This window comes from Vulpes vulpes, chromosome 10 (assembly GCF_048418805.1).
Source record: "Vulpes vulpes isolate BD-2025 chromosome 10, VulVul3, whole genome shotgun sequence".
Classification (NCBI taxonomy): Eukaryota; Metazoa; Chordata; class Mammalia; order Carnivora; family Canidae; genus Vulpes; species Vulpes vulpes.
This window is the reverse complement of record NC_132789.1, coordinates 50,142,152-50,160,626: the sequence shown is the minus strand read 5'-3', so window position 1 is coordinate 50,160,626 and position 18,475 is coordinate 50,142,152. Positions and strand designations below refer to the sequence as shown.

Sequence of the window (18,475 nt, the reverse complement as noted above, 5' to 3'; positions counted from 1 at the left end):
GAGCTGGGATTCAGTGTCAGGCAGGCTGGCTCCAGAGAACGTGCTCACACACGCTCTGCTACAGGGCAGCTCTGGAGCTCCCTTGACCTTTCACGTCATGGCTGGAGGAAGAGGATAGTTTGGTCTCACAGAGGCCATGAGTGGGCTTTGGGGCAGCCGAGGGGTTACTGAGAATCAGCCATCCAACTGCCAAGCAGAGCCTTGAGGAAATCAAAGTCTTGCCACCTTTACAGCTGCCCCTCCAGAGTTCTCTGATGACATGATGTCGCTCTGCTCCCAGCAGCAGGTGCATCAGCAGCCCGGCTGTGAGGACCGTGCTCCCAGCCAGATGGGGAGGACCAGGCCCCACATGTCTGTTCCCTGCTCAAGGTCACTGAGCCAGTTAATGCGCAAGAAGCATTACTGAGCTGAAGGTATCTCAGCCGTCCTTCTAGGCCCTGGACCCTGCTGCCCTTTCCAGGACAAGGTGGGCTGGGGAGGGGATCCGGCCCAGCCCTCTGGGACTGTGGTCTGGCCTGTCTCCAGGGGGCCGAGACACCCCCGGGGAGACTGTGCCTCAGTCTCTCATTGGCAAAGTAGGGGAATGATGAGTCTGAAGCTGCCTTGAGAAAGGACAAATTGTGGCTCCAGGGACAGTAACAGAGATAGGGAAGGAGGAAGACCAGGGTCATAGAGACGAGCCCCAGACCACATCTGCCAGGAATTCACCGTGATCCTGGGTAAGCCACTTCACTTTCACGAGCCTCCCCACTCCCGTCTATAAAGGCACATCAACGGTTGTGGGGTGCCCAGAGTGCCGTGCTCTTCTAGGCACCAAGCTTGGCCTTCTAGCACTTCCCACTCCTGAGTGGGGCAAGAAAACATGTCCAGGCTTGAGAAACTCAGACTCAAAGCCCTCTTCTGCTTTTTACTGGCTGTATGACCTTAAGGCCCCTTTTTCTGAGCTCAGATTTAGAATCCCAGAACCAACACAGCATTTGTTCCTCACAACAGCCCCATGGGATGAACAAGATAATCCCCATTTTCCAGATGTAGAAAAGGGCACAAAGGACACTCAGAGATCCAGCCCTAGGCCTCAACTAGCTCATGGTTTAAAGGGAAGCAACAAATATAAATCAAATATATAACAAATCAGGGTGGTAGCGATGGCCATGGATAATCACACTACAGGTGCAAAGCAGAGACTGAAGGGAGTGGGACGGGGGCCCACAGCGGGTATTCGAACACTGAGAGATGGGAGGTGTTTGCCAGGTGGCACGGGGTGGGCAGAGGAGCAGCAGATGCAAAGGTCCGTTGGTGGGAAGAAGGTTGTCTGTTCAGGGTTAAGTTGTGTGGGGCAGGGATATAACGAGGCTTAGGCCAGAGAACCTGGCAAGATCCAGACGGGGGAGGGCTGGGAATGTCACGGCAAGGAGTCGGAGTTTATCTTGAGAAGGGAGAGGGAAGGCATCGAAAGGCTCTGCCAAGGAGTAAACACTGATGGAAAGGCTGCGGGATAGCATGGCGTGTATCGGCACCGTCCAGATTCCTTCCTAGAAAAGCTGGCTCAACACAGAAAGCATTGGAGCTGCACTCCACTTCTGTATGTCTCAGGCCTCGTCTAACGTGGGATGATGACCAGGCCCTCTGCTGCCCACAGAGGAGGTGGGCCTGGGTGTTTGGGCTCCTAGAGCTGAAAGTTTTGATGATAAGGCTCCTGTCTTTTTACAAACAAGGACAAAATAGTTGCATCCTATCAGCTGGGGGAACAGGTCTGCTGCCAAGTTTAGTAACTGACAGATGGCTGCAGTAGAGGGGTTGGTAAAACCAGGAGGGACCTGGGTGAGGTTACTGCAAGGACAGTGCTGGAGGGAAGAGGATGGAAGTGAGAAGGCCAAGGAGTAAGCTGGAGTGACGGCAGCAGGGAGGTGGGCCACCAGCCTCTTGGGTGTGGCTCCTACTCGCTGTCCCTGACATGCTCTCAGGGCTGCTGGCCCCAGAGAAGGGGGAGGCAATGGTGCCTAACCACAGCACCGTGGGAATAGAAGACGCACGCTGATTTGCCGAGTGCCTGAGAGTCTACAAGGCAGATGACCCGCAGCCTCTTCTCAGAGCGCCGCCCCCAACTCTCAGGGGTGACATCCATCCTGAGTGTCTGCTGAGTGCCAGGCACAGGGCTGGGTGTGTGTTTGCACTCATCTGACACCAGTTTTGTGGTGGCCTGTGCAAAGAGGTGTTGCTATCCTAATTTATTTTACATTTAAGGAAACTGAAATGATACTGCTAGGAAGTGGGAGAGCCAGTGTTTGACCTCAAGATAGTCTCATGGCAAATTGCTAGATACTTCCATGGCAGCCCACGGCCTCCTTCAAGTGATATAATTTCTATGGTTTTTTTTTTTTTTAAATCTCCCTTTGACCTTAAGGTCTTTTTGAGACTAAATTGAGAGAAATTACTGAAGTTCTTCAAACTTACATAATTATATGTAAAAATATAGTTAATATTAATTCCTATGACATAGAAAAGTTAATATAGTTAAAAGGCATTACATTAAATTAATGAAAATAAATAAGTAAAATAAAAGAGGTAGAGTGCTTAGAACAGCGCTTGGCACATAGTATCACGTATTTTATATGTGATATACCCACTAGATAGGTAAAAATGCAAATGTATTGTTGAGAATGTGGGACAGTAGGAACCCTCATACATTGCTGGTGGCAGCATAAAGGTCTCAGAGAGAAACTTGGAGATATCTAGTACAGTTGAAGATGCACATATCCTGTAATCTGTCAACTGCCCTAGAAAAGCAATTGCACAGGCACAAGGCAACAGATAGAAGGGCATCTGTGACAGCTTTGTTTTAAGGACAAACACTGTCAACAACTGAATTGTCCAGGAGAACAGGCAGGTAAGTTGAGGTGCCCGACAGACATGGCACAGAGTACATGGCGGAAAGACGTGAACTATAGCCACACTCATCACCTCGGACATTGGGTGAAAAGTGCCAGTGAACACAGAATAATAGTTTCCTAACTATAAGAAGTTCAAAGACATGCAGAACGAAGCCCTAGACTGTTTACGAATGCTGACGCGGATGGCAAAACTATTGAGAAAGACGATGAAATCCAAACTTACAGCTCTCTGTGGGAGGACAAAGGTAGAAGGGAGGATAACGAGCTTAAAAGGAATGGATAATATTCTGCTTCTGAAGTTGGTGAGCACCAATTCATTAAATTATTATTTATAGTTATTTATTGAATATACCTATATTGCTAATTAATTGAATACATATGTATGCATATATATGTTGTTGATTAAACGTATATTTTACATGGATTAAAAACTTAATAATAAATGAAAAGCAATTATAGAGAGATACATTTGAGATGAAAAAATTATGTCTTATTTACCTCTGGTTGTCTGACACAAGGCCTATTTCCTGGCTCACAGTAGGTGTTTCTAAAGTTATTTGTTAAGTGAATGACTGAATAAATGAGTGAATAGATAGCTTCTAATCCTTATCTCCCCACTTTATCACACACCTACCAACATACACATTGGCCTAGGGCCAGATTTCTTACTTTTGTAAACCACTAGAGACAAGAAAAATCATGCTAGGAAGTGTGGATGACGCTGTATGGCTCATCCTCAACATAGCACATACAAGAGAACTCCACTCAGGCCTACCTATCCATCCATCCATCCATCCATCCATCCAACCATCCATCCAACCATCCACCCCTCCACACACACACAGGCAGTTAGTAAACATTTGTTGAAAGAAATACTCATGGAAATCAGGTGTAACCTCTTTAAAAATGAAGTAAATGTGCATCCACAATAAGGACTCTGCTCATGACCACACTGTCCCTGAGGCCATCACAGTGCTCCAGCTGGATATGGGGGTAGGCACAGGATGCCCATGGGATTTTGTCACTCACCTTGGCACACAAATGAAGAGGGTGTTTCCCCTGGGTGGACTCGTCCTGTGATGAATACCACCTTCTTCTCTGCCCCTTCCCGAAGGTTGTCTGTAAGAGAAAATACAAAGAGATTGCTCAGTAGGACAGGGAAAGCTGAGACTGGGAGTTGGTATGTGGGAGAGAGGCGCAGGGAACAGACGGCGTGCTTTACATTCATTCCTTAACTCAATGGGTTAGAATCATCAAGGCCCAGCCATTGCTGACTAATTAAACTATGTCCCGGACAACCCAATAGTAAAAGACTACATTCCTGTTGGTACAATTGATCATGTTAATATTACAATCATCTGAAGACGTCGTATCAGTGAGGACCAATCCAGATCCACTGGCTGTGACCCAAGGCAAGTTGGGTATCCTCTCTGAGTTTTGATTTGCTAATCTATAGATGTAGAGAGTACTAGCGATTAAAGCCTGTTAGCTTACATATTGCCTACCACACAGGAAACACTCAGTAAATAATGGAGGAAAGGAAGTAGCTGCTTCCTTTAGTCATAGTAGCAGCTGCCATTTAATCAGTACCTTTTGTATCAGGCATATTCTATACATTATTTATAGTTCTACAGAAACATGCACATTCCTTTGACAGAGGCAGAAAGTTCAAAGTCACACAGCTAATAGGTGTGGGTCAAGCTGAGATTAGAACCCAAGCCTTCGCTTGGCTTTGACGAAGTAACAGGGACCAGATTTCTCTTTCAACTTAAACAACTAAAAAATTGGACAAACATACAAAACGACTGTTCTCAGACAAGAGGCAGTGCAGGATTAATATATGAAAAAAGGGACACAAATGAAGTGTGCCCTCTGACTGCCTGGGCTCTTTGCCTGGAGGCCCATTCCAGACCAAAGAGCAGAGAGGGGCATCCTTAGCAGAACATGGAAATCTCACGGAGATTAAACTTCAGAGTCTGTAGCAGGTCGTAGCTGAGGGGAAACTCTATACATTTCAGAGCAGATGGAGCTCTATGGAAAAAGAATCCCACCAATGTCAGGACTCCTCAAGAGTGTTTACAGGGTCTCAAGATGTGCATGGCACCTAAAAGGGTGAATCTCCATGATGTGTCATGAGAAAATGACCAGGGAACTATGAACTGTACAGCTGTCAGGGCTCACACAGGGCCCAGAATCACTGGAATTCCCACCACCAAAGTGGTAGTCCTCACTGATCATTCAGGGCATTCAGGAGACAACCCAGAAGGGCCATGTCTTAGTGGTGGGGCTAAGCTACTCTAGATTCATACTAACAAAATTTTAAAATCATGCAAGTATCAAACTGGACAAAAGAAGCTTCCCCGTCTGCCATATAAAGTGCAACTCTCTTTAAGGAAAGACAACAAAATCCAGACACTCAACGATGCGCAATTCACAATCTCCAGTATCCCATAAAAATCCTTAGACATGCAAAGAAGTAGGAAAATATGGTCCAAAATCAGAGCCCGAGCTCTTACTGCTTCTATAGAAGTCTCATTCATATAATAAAGTTCAGCTATGGTGCAAAGAGATTATTAGACAAAAGCAGTGGTCAAGAGTAACATTCCCAGAAGGAATGGGCAGGAGGGCACTTAGTTCCTGGCAGAGGAAGGCTGGATTGACCCAGAACAGACCCATGATCTGAAGGACATTCAGAAATCACCACTGAGAGAAGTTGGGTTAAAGAATATCGTCTATGTTAGAGGATGACCTGGAGGGAGTGGGGAGGTAGAAATAATTAACAGGCTTTTTGCTTCTGAAATGCTAGGGACAGGTTATTTTGAATGTGGTTTATGATCTTAACAATCGAAGCACCAATGTCAGAGACTAAAATAAAAAATGTATTAACTTTATTAAGTCTGACTCTAAAGGCTTGGGACTTGCTTGGTCTATTGGGGTGACCAGTATTGAGGTTCCTGCTTCCCTAAGACTAGGTGTCTGAGAGGCAGCAAGAAGTACAATGGAGCCAAAATGAATTCCTCTTTTTTCTCCCAAAATACATTCTCAAGAACTCACCCTGCATTCAGCTCTGTGCTAGGTGCTTTAAGAAGAAAGGGAGAGATAAGCTTATGGTTTAAAAGAGGAGTTAGACACCTGAATATCTCCTAGACTGAATATAAGCTCCTCCAGGGAGAAGCTGCAAGTTTCATGGTTCTTTTTAAGGCCATTTCCAGGACCCTGTGTGACATAGGTGCTCGGGAATTGGTATTGAATTAAAGAAGACTCCTATAGATCATGGCTTATCTTATTTAGTCTTCATCATACCTCCGTGAAGTGGACAGTATCAGCCCCATTTTATAGGTGAGGTTCACAGAAGGAAGGGACATGCCCAAGGTCACCTGGCTCTCCACCTAGGACCCCTCTCCCTAGCCTGTCTCCTCCTGGATCGACCAGCAACAATAGCAGATCACGAGTCTGCTGCATTTCCGCCTACGATGTACACAGGAGAGTTCGGCTCCATCCCTTTCTGCTTTGAAGGTGAGCCACTGCCTTCATATTTATGTTGTTTTTTTCACTTACAAAACAAAAAATGAAATGCCACCAAGCCCTTTTAAAAAACACTAACACTGACCCCATCTATCCCAGCAGTCCAGAAATGATAAATAGCATTACCAAGGCCCTCAGTGAATGCTACCTTTATGGATGTCTCCCCTGACCTGGTATCAACTCAATTGCATTCAGCATTTCTGCTGACCACGGAGAAATGCAAAATGGGCATTCTATTTGCACACTAATTTTACTGAGCCCCTGCGTCTTCATAAAATGATAACATGGGGCTAATAAAAATCAAGCATCTCGGGTGCTAATATAAGCAAATGTTGATGCAGGCAGGTAACAAATTGCTTTGTCATTTAGGAGGCCGTAAAAGAGCATTATAATCATCTTTAGGCAAAATGGATGGGTCGCCTTTGCTTAGCTTTTAGCTTTCATTTGCAAAATCAATTTAAGGTAATGTAGCAGCTCTGAGGTGGTGTGACACGGGACACCCCCTCCCCTTCTGTCACCGAATCTCCAGACTCGTGCAAAGCCAATTAAACATATTCTTGGAGGAGGCAGCGGGGATGATGGAGGAAGTATGCTTGAACAAAGCCAGAGTGGAAAGCAGCTGAACAATGAGACCAAAAACAACCCGCAAGAGGTGATGAAACTGAAGGTTCATTGAGGGTGACACACTCAAGGGTACAAGGACATGCTCGTGGGGGATGGGATAGCCACACCAGGCCCTCAGTTGACAGGTGTTTGAAGCCAAATGTGCTTTGTGTAGCATCACAACACACATGTGCATGCACGTGCACGCATACACATGTACCCCTTTGCTGTCACATCCCTCTATCGTCCACTCTTTCCTTATTTCTAAAATATTTATCAAACACCTATTGGGTAGCCAGTTGTTACCCATTATTATCTTCATTTTACAGAAAAGCAAGGCCAAGAGACATTAAGTGACTTGTCTTAGTTCTCACAGCCCAGGGTTGGCAAAGGCCCCACCGGGACAGCAGCCTGATTCACCTGTCTCCTTGAATCCCACACCACTCTGCTTCTGGGGAAGGAGGACAATAATGGTGGCCAGTTACAACAGCAACCAAGTACTATTTATTCAGTACTTACTCTGTGTCAGGCACTTTACACGTGTGACCTTAGTTAATTTTCATAGTGACCCAATGTAACGTCTACTATTCCTACCCTCATTTTACAGAATAGGAAATTGAGGTCTAGAAAGGTGATGAGTGAACTCATGTATAAGTAACCTGTGGGGCCTGGATGAAACCCCAGGTCTTTATGAATCTCAAATGTATGCTCTTAACACCTGTTGGAGATTAAATAAAGTCCATGGGGTGGTTTCAAAAACACATCCACAAAATCTTTGTGAATCTCCTCCTCAGGTGGAGAGGAACCCACTTCCCTTTGCTGTGGGCTGGACAGACAGGCTTGCTCTAGCAAATAGAATACCTTGGGGGTGGAGGCATGTTATTTTTTTGAGATTAGGTTATAAAAAGACTGTGGCTTTCATCTTAGTTGCTGTCTCTCTCTTTCATCGCCCACACTGAGGAACCCAGCTGCTACAATGGGACACTCAGGTAGCCTGTGGAGAGGCCCATCTGGTGAGGAACCAAAGTACCAGGAACAGAGGCCAGCCAAGCCACGCGAGCACGCTTGGAAGGGTACCCTCCTGTTCCAGGCGACTGCAGCCCTGGCCCCCTGCCTTCCTCCAACCTCCTGAGCCAGAGCCGCCCAGAGGAGTTGCTACTGCACTCCAGGCCCACAGAAACTGGGAGACTGTAAGTTGGTTTTCTAAGACGCTAAGTTCTAGAGTAAGTTGTCAGGCAGCCAGAGACAAATAATCCCCCTGGGGATGGCTAAAGAAATTCTGCATCTTACCTCCTGATGCCCCAACCTGAGTAAGACCAGGGCCATTACCGTAGTGTCAATGTGGAAGGAGAGCCTTAATCGATCAGGTCAGTTATCAGTGGACCTGCGGTAGGAGCTGCTACAAGATGCCAAGAGGCCCCAGAGAGCACTAGCTGGGCCCTCTGAGGACAAAAGTCTCCCAGAAGTTCACATGGCCAGTTCAGGTTCCCTATCTTCCCTGACAGTAATTCTGACAACAACTTGTCACAGGGAGTGAGTGTGGAGGAGGGAGGGGTGCGAGCTGGGAGGGGAATGTGCAATGTTACAACAGGAAAAGGATCCCCCCCCACCCCGAATGCAAGCCTTTGTCATTTTCTAGACTTCATGATCCCAGAAGGCCATCATAAAGTCAAGAAAATACCTTCCTACTGGTTTCCAAACCAGGCCGGCTGCCTTGTTTTCTCTAACACTCCAGGGCCCAGGCGGGTCCACGCAACTGCTAAGGTACAGAAATAGAAATCCACGGTTAGCTGCCTGTGCCCAAGGGCCCACCCAGGACTAGAGCGGCCTTGTCACTGGTTTCCCCATGCTGGCACGTCCTTGCCTCCATTCTTTGGCCCTGGCCACCACCGAAGTGCTCTTCTTGCAGCCATATGGGAGCGTCCCACTCACCCAGCTCTGACCCTGTCCTCCAGGCCAGCACAGCCTCCTCTGTGTGGCTCCCCTCATCTGTCGGGGCTGGTGGCCGCTCATCTCTCGGGCCCCTTCCCCAGCCTCGGCCACCTCCGGGCAGCGGCGTAAGCACGAATGGTCTCCCCCACCTCCACGCCACCTGGCACGCCAGCCCCCACTCGTCTGTCTGTCTGGCTCGCTCCTACTCAGCCTTCCAGACTCTGCTCAGATGTGCCTCCTTTGAGGAGTGAGAGTGGGCACTATCCTGTATCCAGGACTTGTTCTGGGCCACCCCTGGTGTTCGTGTTGTGCTATATTTGATCTCCTCAGCACAACCCTTTTGACTTCCTTCTAGAATAGAATATGGCACGTTGGAGGGGCAGGTGAGGATATCGCTCTGCTGTTGATACTGACCATGATGAGGGAACAGGAGCTGAGGATGATAGTGAGAACGCCCTCAAAGAGCAGAATTGTCTTGTACATACATTTATGAGAAAGTGGTGTTTAGGAGGCATCGACGGGGCTTTCTTGGAGGCCCTGGAGAACCCGTGAATGCATCTGGGTAGAGAGAGGACCTGATGAAGCCAAGCTGACTAGGGTGGATCCAACAGGAGGGGAGGGTTGGATGCAGAACACTGAGAAAGCCACTGGTCCCTGTGTTTCTTCTGTCTCCTGAGGGGGTCCCGGCCTCTGGCTTCCCAAGCAGATGGACCAGGGCTCACATCCAGGCCCCACAGATTATGGTCCATGAGGCCTCCAGTAAATTACATACACATTCTGAGTCTCGGTTCCCTGTGAGATGAGAATAATAATCCCTAGCTCACAAGATAAACCTCAAGCAAGAGACTTTAAGTCCCTACCCTATGGCTTTGCCTATAATAGCAGGTCCCATTTATTGAGAGAAAAACCACAAGAATAGGGTTTCTCAGCGCTATGAACATTTTCAGCAGGGCAACTCCTTGTGTGGGGCCCTGTGCTGTGCGCTGTACAATGCGTCTCTAGTCCCTGCCCACTAGATGCCAGGAGCACGCCTCTCCCCACTTGTGACTATCAAAAATAGCTTCACACATCACTAAATGTCCAATGTCTTCTTGGAGGCAAAATAGCCCCTGGTTTGAATATTTTATAAGCCTCTATAAGAATATTTCACCTTATTCAGATTGGCCTTGTCACTATCTTCCCAAGGAAACTTTATATCTCTTAGACTTTCTATCTTTTCCCCAACTCCTCCGAAAAGTCTTCCCAGATCCCTCCAAGACCACAGTGCCTTCCCCCTCCTGCCTCTGACCTCACAGAGTTCATCTGGATCCCTCAGCAGGTCTTAAGTCAGGTGCTACCTCGCAGAGGCAGGACCAAAAGCCACAACTTGGATCGGTCCTGCCCAATGCCAGGAGCTGCTCTTCCGGGCCTCGGGGCCTTGGTAAGAAAACGTGGTGTGGGCAACCTGTCAGTCCTTCCACCCCCTAGACCCTCGGCCCTCTGGGTCACATTCCCTCAGCTTCGTGCAGCTCTCCTGCAGCCTAAACTCTCGTAATTGTGTGATAGACTCATGCCTGCTCCAGGGCTGGGACTGAATCTCTACCCTCGATGAGATGGAAGATGAGAACAGGGATTACTGTTGAGAGGATGGAGCTCATGACAGAGAAGCGCTCCTGATGAGAAGTGAAACGTTATTTCTGGAATTTCAGGCCTTTGGAAAAAGGAGCCTCTCTGGATCACCTCCTATGTCTAGAGCATATTAAAACCACTCTTTTGGCTTTAAAAAGCAGTCAGAAAGCCTCTGACTCACAAGAGGCTTACGGAGACCATCAGAACTACAGAGCCTGGGGGGGGTCACTGATAGAACATCCTCACTGTGAAGATGAAGGGAGAGGCCCAGAAAGGACAAGTGACTTGCCCCCAGCCCACAGGGCTAGAGATTGGTTGAGCCAGGTTGGGAATCCAGGGCATGGGACTCTGTCCACACGTTCAGCCTCCTCTCATGACACAGGGCTGCCTTCAGCAATGTCCCTTCGACTGGCACCTGGAAATGGCCTGGTGGGTGCCTGACAGGGGAGTGAAGGAAAGCTGAAGAGCTAGGGGCCTAAATACAGAATGTGAGGGCCAGCTGTCACCTTGATGGTCACTGAGACAGCGCTCCACCGGGTCACCCCTGCTGGGCTAGGAAGTTTATAGAGCCTCCTTGCTCGGGGCTGGCACTCCAGGCCCTGGAGGAGGTACGCTTGCAAGCTTCGGGAATAGGGGGGTGGCAGGAGGGACCTTCCTGCTGCCATCTGTCTTGATCCCACCACCCTCCCAGCACCTCCAGAGAGTCAGAACTGGAGCTGCCCTCTCTGAATTCCTGCTGAGGTGGGGTCTGCTGGGAAACAGAAGGGAGACTGAGACTCCCCGCTGGAGCTTTACTGTGAACTGCTCTCCAGGACACTTGTGAGAGGTGGGAGTTATGTGGGATTGGGACCATCTCTGTGGGGACTTGAATGGATCCCATGGGGAGCTCCAGGCCAGGAGGGCCCTCCACGGTTGTTCTAGGAGGTAATGGGGCTGCCTCTGGGTCTTGCATTGACTGCTTACTGGATGCGGGCTGCCTCCAGGGCAGGGCTGTAACCTCAGGCAAGGCAGCTTCCCTTGGCTGAGCGTAAGTTTCTGGAAGGAAATCAGATGTGAGATGTCAGCCACTGCCACTCGCGGAAAGTGAGAGACTTGGTCCTGAAGGGGAATCTGGTGGTGCCCAGTATCTGCTACACCAGCCTTTGGCTGAAGTAGCTGAGGAGAACAGGGCCTACCCGAGGCCCCCAAAACAGGAAGGCCAAGGATCTTTTTCTTTTTTAATGCAATTCTATATACGTACGCCCTAACACTGACCAAATGCCAAACTTGGGGCTGGCCCCTGAGGACATGGAGATGAACCAGATGCTGTCCAGGAGCTCAAAGACTAATGGAGAAGAGAGCTCAAGCCTGGTATGGCAGTTTGAATTTAAACTTAAATTCTAGAGTCAAACAGGAGGGGTAAAGCCAAGCTCTGCTGCACATGGCATTGAGCTCCGAGATCATTCATTTCTTCCTCTGCAAAATGAGGATCGTGATTCTGACAAGGGATCTTGTAAGAATGAACTGAGGTAATGCACTGGGTCTATGCACCTGACCTGACGCACATGGCCTGTGTTCAAAGGATGGTAACTAACAGGGGCGCCTGGGTGGCTCAGTCAGTTAAGCGTCCAACTCTTGGTTTCGGCTCAGGGACGTGACATTGAGCCCCATGTTGAGCCCCAAGTCCAGCGTCAAGTCCTGCCCGCATCAGACTCCACACTCAGCAGGAAGCTGGCTTGAGACTTTTCTCCCTCTCCCTCTGCACCCCCTCCCCGCCCAAAAAAGAATAAATAAATTTTTAAATTTATTTATTGTAAATTTTATTTGTAAAATAAAATTTGTACAATTTAAAATTGTGTTGTAAAATTTATTGTAAATTTTAAATTTTACAGACACTTAGAGGTCACTTGGTCCAAATACCTGATTTTACAGGTGCACACTGAGGTCAGTAGACTCCATGACTTTGTCTTTTTCACTATTTGCATTCCCAGGACATCGCACACAGAAGGTGCTCGATAAATGCTCCTGGCCTAGTTGTAGAGCCCTCGTTGCTCTTTGGTAGAATGAGCTTTGGGGGCTAGAACCAGTGCCCAGGCTTTCCCCAACACGGGCTCTGCCTTTTATCTTTCTGAGCCTCCAGAAATTCCTCACCACATCGGGTTTGGGTTTCAGCTTATTAGCAAATGCAAATTGAATTACGTGGTGCCCTTTTGCAACAAGGACAACAAAAACAGTTTCCCCAGGAAAAGAGGGTGAGAAGAGGTGAAAGCTGGGATGAAAGTCGAAGACAATACATTCTAATCAAACTTGATAAATATGTAAATTAAAGCAGCTAAACAGTTGGCTTTGACAAATGACTTGTCGGTAATGGATTTTTCCAGCACGAAGGCGAGAGTTCAGCTCACCGGCCGGCTGCGGAAGGCGGCGGGAGCACCTGCTGGCTGCCAGGCGAAGCCACTGCGGGAACAATCCCCGGCCCAGAGGAAGGAGCTGAAGGGGCAGGAAGGGGGGGGGGCACTCCCGAACACACAGGCTGTGTCCTGAGGAGCCCACAGATTTGCTCCCTCCAGCCCTCCCATCGCCGCCTGGCGCTCTCAGCAACTCAGCAGCTAGTGCCTTTCAGTGTTTTCTCCCCTCACAGGACCTGACACGGTGGTGGTGCTCAGAATAGAGATTTCCTGGGACGCCTGGGTGGCTCAGCAGTTGGGCATTTGCCTTCAGCTCAGGTTGTGATCCTGGGGTCCTGGGTTCGAATCCTGCATCAGGCTCCCTGCAGGAAGCCTGCTTCTCCCTCTGCCTGTGTCTCTGCCTCTCTGTGTCTCGCATGAATAAATAGATAAAAATCTTTTAAAAATTAAAAAAAAATAGAAAAGAGATTTCCTTAGCTTGCTACATAGTTCCAAACGGTCCCCTTCCTAGGCCCACTCTCATCTCTGTTTTTCCGTCTGTAGAATTAGCTGTTGGACATTCCCAGATATGGAATGCAAGAAAAAAATTGAGCTGTTAGCTCAGCTGAAGGCCCACATAGCACGGAGCAAAAAGGAGCCCAGGGACTGCAGGTTGTCTGCAAAATGCAAGACCATGGTCATTGTAAGCACCGGATGTGTGTGGCGGTGGGTGTTACTTAGCAGGAGATAGCCAGAATAATTGCTATGAAACTGATGATTCTAGCAGATTTTTAAACAATAGTCAGGTGAGAAGTGGTTAAAAAGGAATGGGTTTTGAGCGGTTTCTGTGTGCCAGGTACTTTTCACACAGTATGATCCAGGTCTCGCCGGACCCGGGGAGAACTGTCTCATTTTCCTCCTACCACAGACAAGACATCTGAGGTGAAGTGCCTTGCCCAGGGCCACCCAACAAGCAAGAGTCACAGGTGGAATTTCTATCTGCTTCTATCCCCTGAGACCGGTCTTTCTTCTGACACCCCCCAAAGGAAGCCTCATTCCTGAGTTACACCGGATGAAAGACGCTACTGTGGGTGTACAGGAGTGCAGGCCCATACACACGTCTGCTTCTGGCTTAAACTCCTACAAACTCCCGAGTTTCTGTACAAAGTCATCAGAATTGAGGTACAAAGAGAAATTCAAGGTGAATGGTTTGCAGGCTTGGAAAGACACTATTAATACAATTTCCTCAAACAGAGAACCACTATTTATGAGTGCTCAAAGTAGCTTCAGGAAAAGAGTTTCCTGGTAGGGCAGGGAGTAATGTGATCCATGCCCAGAGCTGAAGATCCATCTTGCCCAATGCTGGAGGAATTCAGATTTGAAGAGTGTTCTTTCTTTCCTATTGAGATCTTCATTGACTTGTATAAAAATACCACTCTCAATCTCAAATCCCCACTGGCATCTTTATATAAGCACCGAAAATGCTACTGGGCTTTGGAGATTTCATTTAATGAAGGAAAAGTATTTCTATTAAAGAGTGTGATTTTTTTCTCTCTCTCTCTCTCTCTCTCAACACATCTTCAGATGAGCCAGGGAAGCTGGATTGTTCTGGACTCTGAGAAAACAAACTCACCCATGGCTCACCCATGACGTGGTTACACACACTGCAGAGTGACAACAGCCAAGGGAGGCAAGGAAGGGTGGATGATGAGGGGGAGATGAGGGAGATCATGACAGATGAACTCCCAAGAGCCTGCTCCCACACAGTGTAGGAAGCACTTGGGCTGTCACGGGGAGGAGAGTGCTATTGCCACCCCTCAAGCTCAGTCCCCCATCTGTATCATCTGAATAGCAGCGCCCCCTCCCATCCTCTCCTGGGGCCTGTAATCCCTTCTCAGGGGCAGGGACCCCACTCTCCTGCTTCAGGTCTGGTCCTAGAGCAGCTCCCGTCCACTAGAAGTGAACCCAAGCTGCTGACTCCGGCCTGCTTGTCCCCTGCCCACCCCCACCCCCTTCTCACCCCTCCCTCACCTGCCCACCCACTCCGTCCCATGGGGGTTCTTTCCAAATTCTCTGCCCCATCTGGGGGGCTCCCCTGGCCTCTACGGGGCTGGCTCCTCACCACATAGGTCTCTGCTTCCCACATGCACAGTAGCCCCATGACCACAGGAGCTTGGTCTTACTAAGGGCTGTGGGCCCAGGTCTAAGGTGGCACCCGGCAGACACACATGTGGACTGTGTGACAGATACAGCTGACGGGGATGGAGGGGTGCGCGCTGGGGAAGGGGAGGGCCTTCAGAATAGGACTGGAGATGTGGCCGAGGTGCACTGATTATCTGAGGTCAAACAGCCGGGGACTGGTGAGGACAGGCCGGATCCCTGGGGGATGCACATTAGGGCTGTGGGGCTTCTCCACCTCTCCCAGAGAGGGGGGGCCCTTAGGGAAGGCTGTGTGGTCCTGGGAAGGCCAGGTCCCGGCTGGGTGCCTCGGTCTCCTCACCCAAACAGGGGAATCACACCATCATCACCGTGTTTCTGGGTAACTGTGAGGCCTGGAGGAGTTAAAGCACCAGGAATAGTCCTTGTCACGTGATAAGGCCTCACCTCAACGTTTGCTATTCTTGGACATTCAGCAAGTGTTGCTCAGGCTCCCCATCACCCCCTGGCCCTGGGGAGCCCTCGGCCCCGCCAGGCAGTGGGGTCGGGGGCGCCCTCTGCTCCTTCCCCTCCTTGCCCCTGCCCTGTTCCAGCAATGGCCCACCTGCATGGTAGGACTTTCCTTTGCTTCCCATCCCCGCCTGTCCTCCCTCGTGGCTGAGCTGGGGGGCAGAAGCCTTGTCCTGTTCAACTCCCCCTGGCATTCGTTTGTCTGCCTGACACAGAGAAGGGCATGTGGACATGGTTATTTTAATGCAAAAAGTTGTGAAATGACTGCATCTAAATGTAGAATGCTCCCAAAATTAGCAGGTACCATGGGGAGCGGCCCCCAGGCGTGCAGTCTGACCCGCTCTGTCCTGTGCTCCTAGTGGTTCCTTAGCAGCCCCGCTCCCCTCGGGGCCCACCTGAGCCCATCTCTCCCCCCACCCCATCCCTAACCCCCCTCACCAGAAGTCTCACCAGGGAGAGGGACGTTCGGGGGGCGAGGGGAGGCAGCCTGGAACGTCTCCTTGGCACCTTATTCGGCATTGTTTTTTAAAAAGGCTGAAGGTGGGATCCCTGGGTGGCTTAGCGGTTTAGCCCCTGCCTTCGGCCCCGGGCGTGATCCTGGAATCCCGAGATCGAGTCCCGTATCGGGCTCCCTGCATGGAGCCTGCTTCTCCCTCTGCCTGTCTCTCTCTCTCTCTCTCTCTCTCTCTCTCTCTCTCTGTGTGTGTGTGTGTCTCATGAATAAATAAATAAAATCTTGAAAAAAAAAAAGGCTGAAAGTGTAATGGTTTGTTTCCTGGGCTGTGTCAGATTGTCCCCATACCAAAAACATTGTGTCAGAGCAGCTGCATCAGTGTGGCTGAAACAAAAGGACTGTGTCAAAGCGATATGAACTCTGCAAGGAAGCCACCTGGCACGGAGCGGCCCCTGATCATGGATTTAAAAACATACACCATCCTACGTGGCTTAGCAAGCAACCCGCGGCACTGAACACCAACTCTCCCTGTGGTAATTCCTTTCTGTTCCAGTGAGGATGTTTCCACCACCCTAAGGATCAGGGAAGTTCAGGATGGGGCCTGACGCCCCATGCAGGCCACAGAACAGAGATGGCTAGAGCGGAGTATGGCCTAGTTAACCTCCCCCATGTTGCAGCCAAGACACCGAGAGAGAGACAGTGACTTGATCAAGGCCTCACAGTCAACTGGATTTTCACAGGTTAGATCAGAACCATGGGATCCGTTCCCACACGACCTCCCCATGCTCTGCACGGGCTTCTGGGCCACAGCGTCACCGCCGGACTTGTGCACACACGCCAACAGAGGGGACAGCTGCTGACAGAGCTCAGCTGACGCTCTAACTGCCCAAGTCCTCGGCACGCTACTTGAAAACTGGATCAGCCAAGTTCTCCATAAAAGAAGCTTTAGTGCCCAACCAGGCGGGTTGCCAACATGCCTTTAGCCGGGCAGCCCGCTGGAGCAGCAGGGCCTCTTGGTGGCCCCGGCCGGCCGGGGGGACGGTGAACCTCTGCAGTGCAGGGCGCAAGCGCGGAGCTCACTCTCTGCCTCTATTTCCATAATTGGTATTTCTGCAGCTGCTACAGAATAAACCTGTGCTAACCTGAGTCAGGAAACGTTCTTGCCCCACTGTCTTCATGGCTTCGTGGCTTGGACTGAATGGAGTCCATCCTGAATAAAACAGTGTCAAAACTTTAGTTACAAGAACGTATTTCCAGGGGGTGTGTTTACAGAGTGGCGACTCCCAGGCTAAGGCTTCTAGGATAAACCTGGACCCTGGACAAAACGCGGCCTCCGATGATCCCTGGGGCACCTGGACTGGAGCCCGGCTGAGCTGGGTTTGCAGCTGAGTGACACGGGGAAGCTGTGGAAGTGCCCTCGCCTCAAAGGCCCAGCGAGGAGAGGGATGGAAACCACAGGGGTCCCCCAGGGTGGCCTCTGGCGTTGTGGGTTTCAGAAGCCGCGGCCCCACCGTGGGGCTGCCCCGCGCACCTGGGAAGGCACGGGCCTCAGGTGCTGAGTGCTGGAGGAGGTCGCAGCATGGTGACCCCACCGCCATCTGGGCGTGTGACCCTGGGCAAGCCGCTTCCCCCACCTGTGCCTCCTCCAGCCCTCTCGGCTATCAAACGGGGATCACGGTGGGCTATCTTGTTGCACCCTGAGGGGTAAATGAGCTGGGCACTCGGAAAGCACTTAGTACGGGGTCTGGGACCCAGTGAATTGTATCAATATGAGTCTGTTTAATAAAGTGAGTGCCGATGAGTGACCCGGTTCAGGTGCTCCAGGGCTGCAGAGGGAAAGGCCGGTCTTCGGGCCCCTGTGATGAGCCCCTGTGGACAGCCACCTGCTGCTTGTCTCCAGGCACACAGGCAAGAAACACACCTTATTCTCTGCCCCTCAGCCCTGGCTGCATATTCGATCCACCCAGGGAGCTTTTGAGAACTGCCCAGGCCCAACTCCCGTGCCCCCAAATCATCCTGCTTAGGTGCAGTTGCAAGTGAGGAGCGCGGGTCCAGGCCCTCCGGCCCCTGGTCTCTCATGCTACACCACGGGTCTCTCAGATGGTCTCGCAGCCCCCCAGTTCTAAGGCGCTGCAATCCGGGAGGCCTGGAGGCTCCAAGAGGTGGCTTGGCGTGGCCCCGATCAGACTACATGGGTCATAGCGAGGAGAGGGTAGGGAGCGAGGGGACAGGAGACACGCATACATCAAGCAGATAATTTCTCACAGACGCAGGCCCGTCCTGGGATAGAGGGGCGTGCGGTGTCCCTGAGGACCTCCAAAGCTTAGGGCAAACAGATTGGATTTATGGCAGAAACGGAGGCCACATGTCTGAGAAGGAGAAAAGGCCTTTTTCCAAGGACGAAGGAGGAAGATCAATACATTCACAGC

The 18,475-nt window shown here is 50.2% G+C and overlaps 1 protein-coding gene across 13 annotated transcripts in view; it reads right to left on the bottom strand.

The window, feature by feature from the left end:
• Nucleotides 1–18,475, bottom strand: part of LOC112914739 (BEN domain-containing protein 5) — a 1,350,915-nt gene that overhangs the window by 122,316 nt on the left and 1,210,124 nt on the right. For all 13 annotated transcript variants that reach the window (XM_072724031.1, XM_072724033.1, XM_072724038.1 and 10 more), the window contains one exon: nt 3,921–4,010. In XM_072724031.1, the coding sequence (XP_072580132.1) occupies nt 3,921–4,010 (90 nt within the window). The remainder of the gene's footprint in view (nt 1–3,920; nt 4,011–18,475) is intronic.